Source organism: Meleagris gallopavo, chromosome 22 (assembly GCF_000146605.3).
Source record: "Meleagris gallopavo isolate NT-WF06-2002-E0010 breed Aviagen turkey brand Nicholas breeding stock chromosome 22, Turkey_5.1, whole genome shotgun sequence".
Taxonomy (NCBI): Eukaryota; Metazoa; Chordata; class Aves; order Galliformes; family Phasianidae; genus Meleagris; species Meleagris gallopavo.
The window spans coordinates 1,116,702-1,132,554 of NC_015032.2; the positions used below are offsets into that span (position 1 = coordinate 1,116,702).

Below are 15,853 nucleotides of genomic sequence, written 5' to 3' on the forward strand. Positions count from 1 at the left end.
CGCCGCGGTGCCGGCGGGGCCGGGAGCGGCCGGGCCGTGACCCCTTCCCGCGCTTTTCCCGCAGATGGCGCAGTGCGTGAGCCGGGTGCAGCTGTCCGTGATCTGCCGCCACCTCCTCGACCGCGACGTCGGCTCCAAGTCGGACCCGCTGTGCGTTCTGCTGCTGGACGTGGGAGGCCGCTGGGCTGAGGTGAGGCCGCTCGGTGCTGCCCTCGGCTGCCGGCGCAGCGAGGCGCTGCCGTGCCCGCTCCCCGCCCTCTCCCTCGGCTTTTATCCAAGCTCTTCTTGACTGTGTCTCTGTGTCCGCACAGTTAGATCGCACGGAGAGGATTAAGAACTGCCAAGACCCGGAATTCTCCAAGAAGCTGCTCGTCGACTACTACTTTGAGAAGGTGCAGAAGCTGAAGTTCGGCGTGTACGACATCGACAACAAGTCTGCTGAGCTCAGTGACGATGACTTCCTCGGGGCCGTGGAGTGCACGCTCGGGCAGGTGTGAGGGCTGGGGCAGGGCTGCCTTCTTACAGCCTGCAGTATTTTAAGCTCCTCTTTGTTAGCTTCCAAAACAGATCGGTGCTTGTTCCTGTTGAATATAACTGGAAGAATCGTGGTGGTGAGCAGGCAGCGAAGGTTAAGAATGCATGTGGTTTGTGAGTCTTGAAATTGTAGGGGTGGGAAGGAAACTCTGGAAATCATTCAGTCCGTAGGTGGTCCAGCCTTTGGGCTTTCCTGGGCTGCACACAGTGAAGAAGAATTGGATCATAATATTGTTAATATGTATAAATTTATTTTTAAACTATTAAAACATAAAGAGAGCAACAAAGCCATAAAACTAATGGGCTAGTTTAATCCAACTCCCTCACTAATCAGGTTCCCTACAGCAGGTCACACAGGAAGGCATCCAGACGGTTGGGTTATCTCCAGAGCAGAATCCAGCACCTCTCTGCACAGCCTGTGCCAGGGCTCAGGCACTCTTACTATAGAGAAGTTCTTCCTCGTGTTCACATGGAACTTCCCGTGTTCCAGTTTGTGCCATTGCCCCTTGTCCTGTCTCTGAGCACCGCTGAGCAGAGCCTGGCCCCATTGGTTGCCTCCCACCTTATGGATATTGCTAAGCGTTGACCAGATCCCCACTCAGCCTTCTCTTCCCCAGGCTGAACAGCCCCAGAAGTCTCAGCCTTTAAAGTTATTGCTTCATGTAGGAGCACTTGTAGAACTAGCAGGAGACTGGGAGTGAGGAAGGCCCTGGAGAGCTCTGGTAGCCTTTTGGTTTCCTTGGGGGAAAAAAAATCCTCAAGCCATAAATTCAGGGAAGATTGCCTGAAAATCTGCATTCATTTCCTGAACAGGAATTCATATTGTTAGGTAGAAGGAGAAGGATGAGGTTTGAGATTGCGAAGGATTTGGTTAAATAAATAGACGTTCTGATTTTCAATGGTTGTTTGGCTGCTTGTAATGAAAATGTCTCAGGGGTCTTGGGAGAAGCAGCAACAGGAGGCTAGTGTTAAGTGTTGAGATGTGTTAGTGGGAATTGTTTTGTGGAGAGGGAAAACTCTGAGTGCTTAACCATTTCAGGAGCACAAACTCGTAGCTGTCGCTGCAGGAAATGGGTTTTCCTTAGCAGAATTTTAAAAATAATTCCTCCTGAAGAATAGTTCTTTGATTCTTAATAATTCTTTAATGATAATGATCTTTCTCTACCTTCATATTATGTTATCTGTCTTTTAACCTCAGATTGTGTCCAGCTCGGTGTTTACCCGACCTCTGGAACTGAAGGAGGGGAAGCCAGCAGGAAAAGGCACCATTACGGTACAGGAGCGTGTGTGGTAAAAAGAATTTCTCATTCTTTGGTACAAGATCTGGGACCGAGTAACATTTCTGGTTTTGTTTCTTTCTGTTTTCAAATTCAGTATGTGTAGAGGAAGAGTATGTATTTGTAACCATACATGGAGGTTTTTTCATGCATAAAACATACGCAAAATTCTGTATTTTCTTTTTTTAATTTGTGTCACAGATTACAGCAGAGGAGATTAAAGATACCAGGGTGGTCAATTTGGAAATTCAAGCCCGAAACTTGGACAAAAAGGTAGTGATTCATTTTTTTCTTTTTTAATGATATTGCATGCTTGTGTGGGTCTTGACTATATTGACAGCGAGTGCCTTTAGCCAGGATTCTCACTGTACTGCAAACGTTCGGCTAAGCTCTGTAATCCACGTGTAAAAAGGCTCTTTGTTCTGTTGCCAGTTGTGGAGACATAATTACATGGCAGAAAGCACAATAGCAGATAAGAGATTCAACCACCAAGTTTAGGTTGTGGATAATTATTTTGGTTTTGGAGTATTCCATACTTGAATACATTAAATAATTGTTTTGATTGAATATTGTAACTGTGCCATGAACTGGACTTTGTGCAATGTTATAAAAGAAGAAAAGATGGAAATTTAGATATGCTGCCTTGGTGTTATTTTAAGCCAAGGGTGATTTATAGTAACAAAATGCTCTAAGGAAGCACAGTCTTGTAATCAGGGCTGGTACACTGCAATGATTTGTAAAGTGCTGCAGCTTAAAAGAGGTAAGGAAACGTATAGCTTATTTGACTTTGTGATTTGTTAGAAGCGAGTTGTACTGATGACCTGACTCTTCTCTCATCCGAGGATAATACAGAGGTCTGATGAAGGTTTGTTGGGATTTTGTTTGCAGGATTTCTTAGGTAAATCGGATCCATTTCTGGAGCTGTACAAGCAGAGTGATGCTGGAATGTGGCAGCTGGTGTACAGATCAGAGGTAACAGGAAGCACATCAGTGTAGAAATGCTAAGTTTGTCTGACAGCTTAGAGTGTCTCGCTTCTGGTAATGCTGTGCTCCACTTCTGCAGTGAAACTTGTCCCCCCAGGAAGGGATTCTGCTCACTGACTACCTGGCAGAAAATGCTTAACTTCGTGCCTAATCAGAGTTAAGCTGAAGGGTCCAACCATGTTCTGAGGGAAGAGTGGCAGGACTCTTCTGCCTTTTAGAGGCAACGAGCTGTGAGATTGGCATGGCTCTGCAGTTCTACCCAGCTCTGAACTTCAGGCTTCTAACAGAGCTGCTCTTTGCTCATGTGAGGGTAGAAGTGACTGAGGCTGTTCCATGTAGTCCCACAGAAGTACAGAACCCTCATGTTATGTTTCTTAGTAACTTGCACATCACATCTTTCACATGATGTTATGCTGTAATTTTTTTTAAGGTCGTTAAGAACAACTTAAGTCCATGCTGGAGGAGGTTCAGCGTTCCCTTGCAGACATTCTGTGGTGGTGATCTTAATAAACCTATCAAGGTACAGCCTTCAGAAATTCAGATTTGTTTGTTGTTGTAAGTGACCCAATCTCTGACATATTAACTATGAGTAATCAAGTCATCTAGTCATACTCAAGATTTTAAATTGCTTTTCTAGAATAATATGGCAGATAAGTGATTATACGTCTATTAAGTGTGAAGTCTGTACTTGAAACATGAGTTGTCAAATTGAGAAGTCAGGAAATGCAGAAGTGATGCAGTTCCTAATGATTTGTCACAACAATGATTATGAATGGTCATTAGCTATTCAGGTTAGTTTCAGGTTGTGGGATTTTCTGTTTAGTTGTGGCTTTCTAATGCTATGTTAGCTGTGAGGCTTACATATTGGATAAACTGGATTGCATTAGGATACTGACAGAGAAAGGGCAGGTGTCTGCTTCCTCCATTCGTGAGAATGGCAAGCTTATTCCATCTTGTTTTTCTTTCTGTCCCAGCAAGAAATTTGGTCTCGAGTTAGAACTGGAATTGCTCGTGGTCTCACATATGAGGATTAATACACTGGTCCTGAATTATGGGGGTGGTGGCAGAACAATTCCATCTTTGAATAAGTTTCTACAAAAATAATCTGATAGCAAGTTCAGTTTGTGTTCTAAGCAATGCACTGATTACATAGAAGCACTTAAAGCTTTAAATAGTTTAATGTTGAGTATTATCTCCCTCTGCTTATTCAGCTCCTAAACACTTTCCATTTGCAGAATTTTCCTGCCTCATCCTGCTTGAGAAGAGATCTTGTGCTGGAAGTTTGATCTGAAAGGTTTAGCAGAAAGCAATGCATGCTGATCTTTTTATTTGTGCAGCATGGCAGATCCAAAAAATTGCTGAGGTTATTACCCTGGTTCAACTGTGCTGGGCTTGTTGAATGTGTTCTAAGTGGTGGTCATGAGCTTTTGTGAGCAATCTTAGATCAGAAGGAAGTCCTATTGGTCTGAAGGTGCTAAGAGAAATGTGGGAAGGAGGTGGTTAAGAGTTGTGTGTTACCTTGTCAAAAGTGACATGAGATGGAATGGCTGAGGCATTTTGTTATGAGGTTGTATCTCCTATACTCTGAAACACTCCTGCTTTTGCTTTAGAACCTTTCTGTGCTTTGGGATTTGTTTTGCAATGATCTATTTAAAAACAAAACATAAATCTTTGCTGTTAGTTCCTTTCACCCCCAAATCCTGAATGCATGTGCAAATAATCTATTACTTTTCACAGTCTACCTGCGGGGAAGTTGGTCAGGAAGAGGCCTTCATACCTGTGGGCAGGAGCATTAGCACTAAGGAGTGGAGCATTGCACTGGAGATCTGTTTTCCATCCAGTACGTGCCGCTTGGAACCTCTTGTTCAAGGCTTTCTAAGATTTGCATCTTAGGAGCAATCAGATGAGGAATGATGGTGGTTGCTGAGCAGAGAAGTCTTCGTACTGCAGCACAAGGGAGGTGTTCGTGTGGGCAGTGTCAGTTTGGTATGTCTTGTGAGTGTCAGCTTTGTCAGCCGTGCATGAGGGTTCTGCAGTAGGAAACGTGCACTAAATGTGTGTGCAGACACATCTTTTGGTCACATTAACAGTGCTAACTAACCCCTAACTGATTGTGAAGTAGAGGGGTGTCACTGTTGTTTCATATTTAAAAACAGCTCAGTTTTGAGGTGTAGTATAATCTTGTGGCGGTTTCTTTAAGAAAGAAGCATACGAAAGTAGTTTCTCTCTCCTGTAATTGTTTAAAGAGAAGTAGCAAATGTGAGATTTAAAAAAGAACAAAAAGCAGCGCAACAAAAAGAAACCCTTCCTGACCATGCATTTGGTGGCATATGCATAAAAGCAATAATCCATTTGGTGTGAATTTTGGAAGTTTCTCTTGTGGATAAAAGGAGCCTTTTACCCACTGAAAGTGTTCCTATGAATATTTGATAGTTCAGTTGAGTAATTAATCAGTAAATAAATGCAGTGCAGTACTGTGCAGTTAGCTGACTCCTGAGGTCAGACCACGATTCAGAAGGCAGTTACTGACAGCTTCAGGTGTTTGTTCCCCACTTCTCATCTTGGTTCTGTTTGCAGCAGCAGCACTTTTTGGCCTGTGCACTCTGAATCTTTGTCCATTTTAGAAAACCCTTGCAAAAAGAGGTTTGTTGTAAGCTACTCATGCTGTGAACCACTAACAGAACTGGTCATTAAGTAGTTGGATTTTTCTGTGTGTGGTCAGGAGGGGACAGGGACAAGCAGAAGGGAAAGGGAAGGTGCAACCTCCTGTGTTCTTTGCAGCATGTTAGTGCCAAGGACACCCTCAGTCTCTGCATGATGACCTCCAGTAGCCTCCTTGATGTGGTCACGTATCTTTTGACTGACACTTTAAACATTAGAATTGTTGAGAGAGGCAGAGGAGGTGCTTGGGGGTGCTTCATGGCACAGCCAGCAGAAGGGAGGGACAGAGCAGTGGTGGGTTGGAATGGATGAAGAAGGAGAATGGCACAATCTCTAAAGCAAAAATTTCCCAGTGAAGGACCTGAAGGATGGCAGTTTGGGTGGCTAGCTTTGTGTGCAATTCACTTGGTTTTTGTGCACATTTCCTACTGATAGCAGTGGAAGATCCCAAGTGGATCAAAGGCAGCAGGTAGTTGTCCAAGAACCTTGTCCTCAGGTTTGCTGATTGAATTTGACTTCCTTATCTAGGCATTGCCTGTAGGTTCACCTTATCCATAATGCTGAGGAGAAAGCTGTCACCCTGGTTTGTGCTGGGGTAACATCAGTTTCTTGGTTAATAAAAGCGAATCTGAATGGGCTTTTGAATTGGAGGAGTGTGTGAGCTTGAGCAGAGGAAAAACTGCTGTTCACAAGCTTTCTTGACTGACTGCTTTTGGAATTACTTTCGTTCTGCTGTCGTGTGCATTGTGCATGTTATAAATGCTTCTTACAGTTGTTGATTTCATGGGAGCTGTTGCCAATGCCCATTGTGCTGTGTTAGCTTGAAGCCATGGTTATTATCATATTTTTTGTTTTTAAATGCATTGCTGTTTTGCATTCTCTAGTTCTGAAGATTCAAGCTTACACGCTGTTTTAAACGTGGTTATTCGTTGTTTGTAATTTGATTGCTGTAAGATGCAGGAAAAGGCAACTTGCAGTTTCTTTGCAGACTGACTCTATTGCCAGGCAGAAGTTGTTTATTCAGAAACCAGATGAGACCTTTAGCTGCTTTTTCCCATTACTCCACTTGCATATTGTGTCCTGAATGATCTCAACTTTATATTTTTGGGCTGTGAAATCTGCGGCTTTATTTTGTTGATTTTTTGTTGTTGTTGTTGTTTGTTTGTTTTGTTTTTGTTTCCATTTGAACTGAGGAAAGCTGTCACTTTGCACACTCAAGTAGGTGAGTGATTGAATGTCTTCCTTGTTCTGAGATGCACGCAGTGTTTCTCCCTCTGGCAGGTTTCAGGTAGTGATCCCTGGATCAGGTTTGGTAGGGAGAGTCAGTAGCATCACTGCAGAGCTGTTGGAGGCAGGAGGTTGCGTGGAGAGCAGCTGTCATTCACCCTAACACAGTATGCTTACCTATTTCTTGCTTCTCTTTCCTTTCAGGTGCACTGCTCTGATCACGACAGTGATGGGTCGCATGACTTGATAGGTGTTTTTGAAACTAACCTGGCTCAGCTGCAGAAAGCAGTGGACGGCTGTCCGGTGAGCTTCCTTTGTTCCTCAGTTTTGTCTGTAATTCAGTCTGTCACAAACCCTTTCTAATAAAGATGTCTGAGGGATTTTCAGTTGTTGCTTCCAAAAGTCATTTTTTTTCTGTATCTGACTCTGTATTACTAAGCTGTTGTCTGGGAAAAATAAAACCTGGCATGGGGAGGGTGCTGCTGTTTTCCTTGGGGGCTGTTACCCTTCCTGTTCCTACAGGCATCCTTCAGCCTGTTGTCTGCTGGCCATGTGCTGTTTCTTGCCAGCCATTCTGCATGCTTTTGCCTCTCCTGAATCAAGTGGAAGCAAAAGAGCTTCTTTAAAAGAGCTTCAACAGAACAGTCCAGAGGTGGGACTTGTCTCAGGTAACGTGTGTGCCTGAGCTGGTCGCCCTCACTAGCACTCTGGTTGCCTTTCTAGGTAGCTTTCTAGATAGTGGAAAGAAATGGTGCTTCCAGCGGTCAGTCTTCTTGCTTTATCTTGGGCACCCATTTTAGAGTAATTTGAGTCATTTGCTAGTGGTGCCACTTTCTCTCTGTCTACAGCAAGAGCCTGTACACTCATTTTCATGGAGAGGTCTCATCTGGGTTCAGAGTAATGAATCCATGTGCAGGACGTAGCCTGGGAGTGCTAGGAGTCACCAGCCAATTTGATTTCTGTATTTGGAATCCTAAAGCTTGTGGAAGATTGTTGCCTTCTTCCCTAACCCATGTGAAATCAGAACTACTGTTAAGTGAAACAAGACACTGATATCAGAATACTGATCCCTCTGCCACTGAGAACCTGAGGCCTAGGGCTTTTTGACCTCCTTCCTCCCCCTTCTCACTTTGCCTCCTTAGCTTCTGAGTTCATTTCCTGCCCTTAACTGAATAAGAATGCAGTTACGTTAAGAGAAATGTTAGTATTTGTGACAGACTTGTTTGCACTCTGTTAAGTGTTCAGTGGTTCTGCAGAGAGCAAGAGTCAGGCTGTCACAGAGAGGGACTTCTTTGAAATATTCTCTCATGTGTTTTGCCCAATGATGACAGCAAAAGCATCAATTTTAACTTGTCAAATAGCAGCCACAGTAGTCACAAACACTTTTAAAATGAAGTTTCATAATACTCTGGAATTGTGATGTCTCACACTGTTCTATTTCAATAGCTTGCACTGCTGCAGATATTTTATAATTTGCTTATTGAGTGCTTTCTTTTTGTAGGTGGAATTTGAATGCATTCATCCTGAGAAGAAACAAAAGAAAAAGAGCTACAAAAACTCAGGCATCATTAGCATAAAGTCCTGCAAGGTAGGAAAATGGTTGTTGTTTGTCGTTTTCTATTTTCTGATGATCAAGAAATCTATCCTTACAGGAAGGAGGTGTAACACTGTCTGTCTGTTCCTCTAGATTGAAACAGACTATTCGTTCCTGGACTATGTTATGGGAGGCTGCCAGATTAATTTTACAGTGAGTTGTTTTCCCACTTCACATCTTGGTAGATGATAGAACAAGGCAATGAAGTTGTGTTTAGTACTTATAATTTGCAGTATGTGTTTTCTTAAGGAGTAATGAAAGCTGCCAAAAAGAATTGATTTTATATTTTGCTTTTTGATATCAAGTAGCAAATTTAAGGGATCTTGGATTTCTCAAGCTTCTTTTGAGAAATCAATTCCCAGCCTTGGTGGAAAGGACTGCTGCTCCTCAGATGTGCATGTGCCCTGGTGGGAGAAAATTGCAGGCTTATTTGCTTGCCTCTGTTTGCAGTCATCTTTGTGTCTGGCAGGGAGGGAGCAGCATGGGGCTGCTGTTATCCCTCTGTTTCTGATTGTTTTTGGTACTTCTCATTTGCTTATGATGCTGTTTCATTGACCTGCTGTTATCATCCTCCAAACTGATTAGGTGGGTATAGACTTCACTGGCTCCAATGGTGATCCCAACTCACCAGATTCTCTTCACTACATCAGCCCAAATGGGATAAATGAGTATTTGACTGCCATCTGGAGCGTGGGAAGTGTAGTCCAGGATTATGACACGTATGTAAGAGGTTCTCAACTCTCCTAGTCCCCTCGTTAAAAAATGTTTCACAGTGGGTTATTGGTCAAGGCTGATAGCTCATTCTGGAGCTGTAGTATTTGGAGGTGCTGCTGCCTTTCCTTGGGAGATCCCTTCAGGAGCTGCTGCTGCTGCTTGCTGCTTCTGGTATTGCCAAAAAAGGCAATGACAATCCTTTTTAATAAAGCATGTTTGCTTTATTTGTCCATCCAGATCTGCACCTTTATGGCCCTGAGTTACTCTGTAATTCTGCTTTCGCTGGTTGTAGTCCCTTCTTGGTAACAGTGCATCTCCAACATGAATTCCCTGTTAGACTCAGTGGGAACGTGTTTGCCTGCTCTGTCCTTCAGCTAAGTTGTGACTTGATTGGCTTTTCTCTTGCTTCTCTGAAATCTCCTGAGAGTTGTGCAGGATACTGCATTCAAAGATATTGTGAAGTTGTCAGTCCCATGCCTGAAATGCCTGGGTAACTGTTTACTGACCAGGGAAAACTAGGAGGTGTACCCGTCCCTAATGGCAAGAATGAACCTTGGGCTACAACTATTTCTGGGAATAAAACAGAATTAGTAAAATATTACAGGATTTCTCTTTCTCATTTCTTCTTGTTGCCCTTTTTCCCAAGGGACAAGCTGTTTCCTGCATTTGGTTTCGGAGCTCAGGTTCCTCCTAGCTGGCAGGTAAGGCCTTCACAGCACTGTGCAGTAGCTCTTTTAATGTCTGCATTCTCTAACTGGTTGTAACATCACCGTTTCTAGGTGTCTCATGAGTTTGCTTTGAACTTCAATCCCAACAACCCTTACTGTCCAGGTGAGGACATCTCTTTACTAATATTTCACTGAGAGGGACTGATGTTTGAAGTGTTCATTCCTTTCATAACTGGTAAAAAAAAAAAACAAAAACAAAAACAACATACAACAGATGCAGTGTGATGACATCCAGCAACCTACATGTACTCTCACCTGAATGTGAAGATCTACCGATGCAGACTTGCAGTGAAGCAGTCTAGGTTAAATTTGATTGTTGGAGATGGAGAGAGCTGGGATGTGTGGGGTTCTAAACACACAGGAGGCATCTCTGTACTGTGTTGGTGATAGAGCACCGAAGCACATTGCCCAGAGAGATTGCCAAGACCTTGGAGACCTTCAAAAGTCTTGGGCATGGGGTACTGGCTGTAGGTGGCCCTGCTAGAGAAGGGGGTTTGGATTGAAACTCAGCCAACCTGTGATTGTTAGTCTGCTGAAATTTTTGTTGCTGCTACTTGGTTATTTCTTGTTATGTTACAGGTGGCAGTGTGTCTGTGTTAGTCTCACTTCTAAAGCTACCATGTGCTAGGGCTGTTAGTGACAGTGGCAGCTACTTCAGTATTATCACTGTTTTTCTGTTATTTTTAAAGGATTGTCTCAAGTGTTTATTTTCCTCAAAGCCCCATTCTTCTGTGGTAGTTATTTCAGCTGTTTCTAGTGGCTTCCCTGTAAACTAGATTATGAACTCCTAAGCACTCTCTTGGCAAGCAGCGACATGGAATTGTTCCTGAATAAAGAATTTTCCTCATGTTTTCTATCTAGTCTAAGGCCAGCGAAAAATGGAATCTGAGAATCAGTGTTAAAATGGAAGCATTTCTCTGCTCAGTTCCACATTGCCTGCCTCACTGCAATCTATGTTGTTGCCCTGTGGTAGTGTTTGTTGCAGTAGGTTAGTAGAAATAAAGCACTGAAATCTGTATGGTGGGCAATGGCAAATAAAAATGCATCACTATAAGCCAGTGTGTGGGGCAATTTAAATGAACCCACGCAAGAATTCCAGCCATCAAAAATCAGACTTTTAAAATTTTGATTAGTTAAGTAGTGAGAGGAACTTACTGCATAGGAGGAACCCTAAGGACTCGTTTTTCTGTTTAAAAATAACACAAAACATTTAAATTTAGGAACTGTTGTCCATCCTGCACATGAGGAACATAAGCAATAACTGTTCCAGAGAGTTTGTGACCTTGTCTAATTAGACTACAATCACTTAAAAGAAACTGAATGAGAGAGAAGAAGGGACAAGATCACCAGCATGCATCTGCTGGATTATTTGCCCCCAGCTTCCATTACTTTTACTTTGTTAGAGTCACTAAGAGTAACGTAAAGAATGTAGAACAGAGGAGAAATCTGGAAGTCTTGTCCCTGCAGATGTCCGCTGGTTTCAGCTCTGTGCTTCGTACAGTCACTGTTACCTGCTGTTTGTTTTGTCCTTTAGGAGTTCACACCAGTGTGAATGATTTATCCTTTGCCATACTAGTTAGTAAAGCTTTAAATAATTACAGGAGAAATTGTGAGGCAGCTTGCCTTCCTTGTGTTACAGGGATCCAAGGAATAGTTGATGCCTATCGCCAGATCCTCCCTCAGATCCGACTCTATGGGCCAACCAACTTCTCTCCTATTATAAACCATGTGGCAAGGTTTGCTGCACACTCGGCGCAACAAAGGACTGCTTCTGTGAGTCCTTTCCTTTGGATCTGCATCTGGGTGATGTTTCTGTTTTTCTGTTCGTGATGGGATGGAGTGGAATGGTAAAGTGATTTCTTCTCCCTTCCTCGAGGTCTCAACCTCTCTTTCCAACCTCCAGAGAGAGACTTCCTGCTCTCTTGGTTGATAAGTTGATATTGATACGAGCCTTTACCAACAAAGTATGCAGGAGTGCTGCATTGGCTTTTAGACCAACTGGACTTTGTCAGCAGCTGTGTTACCCTAACCTCTCTTGCCAGGCTCTGTCACCTGTAGAGAATGCATGCAGAATAAAGGGGCCCTGTATGTTTTATTCCAAGAATTTTGCACTCAAGAATGTTCACAAAGAAGAACTGAAAAATGTCAGGTTGGCTGTTTGTCCCACCGTGTTTGCACGGAGAATCAGGATATCCAGAGGGTCATGCTAACGAAGCAGTTGGAGAGCTGGCAGATCAGCATGCTGTTGCAGAATGGCCATGCTTGCTTCTGCATATCTTGTTTGTGTGCTTGCATGGCCATGGCTGCTGTTAAAATTCAGCTCCATCTCTTAAAACTTAATTTGTTGTGCATAATGGCTTATTTCCTGATACATTTAGCTGATTCCACTTTGACTACCTAGTTAGAAGGAATTCTCATGTATGTTCTGATACTCACCTTCTGGGCTAGCTGTATCAGGATTTTGATTTTGACTTAAGTAGGAGATTGAGGTTCTTGTTCTAGGAAATACTCTTCTGACATTTCTGAGGGCGTTGGTGGTTTTTTGTTTTCTTTTTTTTAGCTATCCAAACTCTTAGGGGAAATCTCTGAATTTTTATTGATATGTTGACTGTATCTACTACTTAGAGATGAGAAGTTATTTAAGTAAAGGATATGTCAGTAATGAGTGCAGTCACAGCAAACTTGTATTAACTGGCTTTTGGAATTGGAAGCTTAATTTCCGTTCTAAGTCTCTGATATATTTGTTTTCATCTTACGTCTGTAGATAGTTGTTATAAAACAGTGCTTGCAGTTTTCAGTCAGGTGCTGAACCTCAGCCTCTGGAAAGGAAAGGGATTTCTAAATGCTTTGTCTTGCCAATGTTTTGGCTTAGGTTATTTTTTTTCTTCTAGAAAAGCTCCTGTGTTCTTTCCCTTCTGTGTCCCCTCTGGAGTGTCTCCATGTTGTGACATTTGCTGCTGCTATGTGTTCAGGTTCCTAATAGTCACCACTTAGATTACTGATAATTAAAAACATCAAGTCACAGAATGGATTGGGTTTTAAGGGACCTCAAAGCCTACCCAGCCCCAATCCCTGCCATGGGCTGGTTGCCACTCACCAGATCACTGCCCAGGGTCCCATCCAAACTGATTTCTTGGAGTTACAAATATTTAATAATTTTATCCTTTTTTGAGAGGCCAGTGAATGAAGCAGCATCCAGCAGTGCGTGCTGTATGCAGCTTTGCTGACTTCGTAGTACTTTGTTCATTTGTATTTTCTGCTTTTTGGTGTAATTGTTCTTTATAGGTTGAATTTAAGCCTCTATCTTTTATTTCAGAGAGGAAATCTGAAGTGCACAGGCAGAGGTGGTATGCATATAGAAAAAGGAACTTGAATTTTTTATTTTCGTGTTATTCACTGCACAATCTGCTTGCTTTTTTAGAGTCAGAAATTGCTCCTTTTGCCTCCAATTATGTGAGCTTTGATGCTGAACTCCCTAACTGAGTACTTTCTGATGTTTTTCAGCAATACTTTGTCTTGCTGATCATCACAGACGGAGAGATCACTGATCTGGACCAAACTAGACAAGCAATTGTTAATGCCTCTAAGCTGCCGATGTCCATCATTATTGTTGGAGTTGGTGAAGCTGATTTCAAGGCAATGGAGTTTCTTGATGGGGACAGTGGTGTCCTGAAATCCCTAACAGGAGAGCCAGCTGCACGGGACATCGTTCAGTTTGTGCCTTTCCGACAGTTCAGAAATGTAAGTTGTCTTGAACTTCAGGGGGGTTCTGCTGCCCAATAGATACGCAGTTATTGCAACAACAGAAGTTAGCTTGTGTCTACTGTACGTATGGCCGGAGTTCCCAAATAGCTTGTTTCCAGGGAGAGCTGAGACACGCTTCTGTGTTCAAATCTGTGTGCCTTGTCACGGCACTCTTGCAGCCTTACCTAAAGAGTTTTCATTGTATCATTGATAATATCTCTCGGCTGTTGCAGAGTTTGATTAAAGAAGAAGCTTTCTCTCCTGAGATGCAAACATTTAGGAAAGGAAATGAGATCATACTGTCTCAGTCTCTGTTGTTGAGTCCCATGAGTGCTTCCATGAGTGATTTAAGCTGAGATAAATCTTCCCTGCTATTGAAAACAGCCCTGTCATTCCCCAGCTCCTCCCTACTTTTTCTTCTAGCACTGGTGTTCATGCATGTTGCTCAGTGAAAGCCAAAATAAGATATTGCCAGTGGCTGGGGCAGCTTCCCACCCAGATCAGGGCTGTATGGGAGCAGTGCAGGGTTGGGAACATGTGATTTTTCAGCAGCAGTGCTCACCAAGGCTGACTGGAAGTGCTCCTGAGCCCGCAGTAAGGAGCTCTTGAACTCAGCCTCACATGGCTGGCAGGTGGGGTTTGCAGTCTGAATTTTTGAAGAGAGTATGTCACTGCTGTGGTATTTCTTCTCCCTGCAGTTCCTTTGATTTATTCTTGCTGTTCCTTGCAGGCTCCCCGGGAAGCTCTTTCCCAGGTGGTTCTGGCTGAAGTGCCGAAGCAGCTGGTGTCATACTATAAACTGCAGGGCTGGCCGCCTCTGAAACTGCCAGAAATAAAGAAGGTATAGATTGCAGCCTCACTCCGGCCATGTGTATCACTGGGGTGAGGAGAGCTGTTTGCACTCACATTCTACCCTGGGGTGTTCAGTGCCTCGAGATTGTACCAGTCACACTAACTCTTACCCACTTGTACTCTGTATCTTTGATATCTCCTGTTCCTAACTGGAAGAAATGTAAATATGGAAAAAAAAAATCAAATTGTTGGCAGTTCTTGTCAAAGAAAAATAGACCTTGTTGGTTTTCCACCTTGCAGTGGTGACACATCATACCACTCCTCATCACTTGGCATAACCCACCTGCTGCTTGGTGTCAGAGTGAGCACTGCTTCCAGTGTTAGGACAAACATATTTATTGTAAAGATACTTACCATGTATTTATTCCTTGGTAGTTCTTTTCTTCTGTCTGTGTCAGCCTTGGAAGTGGGGACACTTCTGTACTGGTTGGTACCTGTATGGTAACTGTTGAGTCAGGGCCTGAACCACTGATGGAGCACCTGGGGAAAAGATCTGATCAGCCCTGGGAGCACAGATGAAGGCAATTCAGCTGTGGAACCAAAAGGGGTAGTAGAGTCTGGCTGCACCTCTCTTAGACCTCATTTGAGGTCTGACTGCCAGTCAAGGAAGGATCTCTGGTTGGAGATCCCTCCCTTGTGGAGTTCTCCCCTGTGAGCCTAGATGTTCAGAGACAGGTGAGCACTTTCCTTTTTGCTTTGTAACACCTTTCCATTCTGCTAGTCCCTTTGTCATTACATCTCCTGTATCACCATTTCACTGTGTTCATCTTTCTGATTGCTACAGTGCCAAAGTCTCTTGGTTGGATGTCTGAGGCAGTTCCTGCTGTGCCTTCATAAAGTGTCAGTATATTTTTGTATGTAGACATTTATTTTTAAATTTCTGTTACCATACTTAGTAATCACTGTATTTTTATTACCACGTTTTTCTATTAGCAGAATGTAACACTGTGATGGCCTTTTGCTTGGAGCCGTTGTTGCAATTTAAGAGTGCTGCACTTTGCTTATTTGTAGGTGGGGGGATTAATGAAGTATGTGACTTTCAGAAGCCAGTAATTGGAAACATTGGAATTAAGATGCTTTGAGTGATTTCCCTGGAGTCCTAGTGGTTTAAAGTGAAAAGTAATTATCTGTGGAACTATGAGGAAGTAGTTCCTTGTCCTCAGAAGTGTGAAGCGTGTATTACTACATGGTTTGGGGTTGTAAGTAGACAGATGATAGCAAAGCGTGATTTCTTTGAGACTGGAGGTAATTCATTTCAAAATAAAGGAACTTCTTCTGCACTACAAGTTGTCATCACTTTGAGTTGCATAAATAAATCATCTGCTTTGATTTACAGACATGTGTGACTTTCGTTTTCTTTCTGGGCTACTACTACTTTGTTTCAGCAATGTGGTTTATGGAAGATCTTTGCTACAGCACTCGCCTGGTGATTCAGCTTAGGTTGAGCGTGAGCAGCTGCAGAGCAGAGCAAGGTGTCTGTCAGCATTAGTTTGTAACCTGTTAATCACAAAGACTGAATGTGTATCCTGCAGCCCTGT

General features: G+C 43.1%; 1 protein-coding gene across 3 annotated transcripts in view; it reads left to right on the top strand.

Moving 5' to 3' along the window:
- The window catches only part of CPNE1 (copine 1), a 41,586-nt gene extending 25,991 nt beyond the window's left edge, over positions 1–15,595 (top strand). For all 3 annotated transcript variants that reach the window (XM_010722245.3, XM_010722244.3, XM_019622135.2), the window contains 15 exons: positions 65–190; positions 312–491; positions 1,733–1,807; positions 2,013–2,084; positions 2,700–2,783; positions 3,226–3,315; positions 6,888–6,986; positions 8,185–8,271; positions 8,371–8,430; positions 8,863–8,996; positions 9,638–9,692; positions 9,771–9,822; positions 11,359–11,492; positions 13,224–13,460; positions 14,194–15,595. In XM_010722245.3, coding sequence (XP_010720547.1) covers positions 65–190; positions 312–491; positions 1,733–1,807; positions 2,013–2,084; positions 2,700–2,783; positions 3,226–3,315; positions 6,888–6,986; positions 8,185–8,271; positions 8,371–8,430; positions 8,863–8,996; positions 9,638–9,692; positions 9,771–9,822; positions 11,359–11,492; positions 13,224–13,460; positions 14,194–14,310 — 1,602 coding nt within the window. In that variant the 3' untranslated portion in view covers positions 14,311–15,595. The remainder of the gene's footprint in view (positions 1–64; positions 191–311; positions 492–1,732; positions 1,808–2,012; positions 2,085–2,699; positions 2,784–3,225; positions 3,316–6,887; positions 6,987–8,184; positions 8,272–8,370; positions 8,431–8,862; positions 8,997–9,637; positions 9,693–9,770; positions 9,823–11,358; positions 11,493–13,223; positions 13,461–14,193) is intronic.
- Positions 15,596–15,853: the final 258 nt, after the last annotated feature.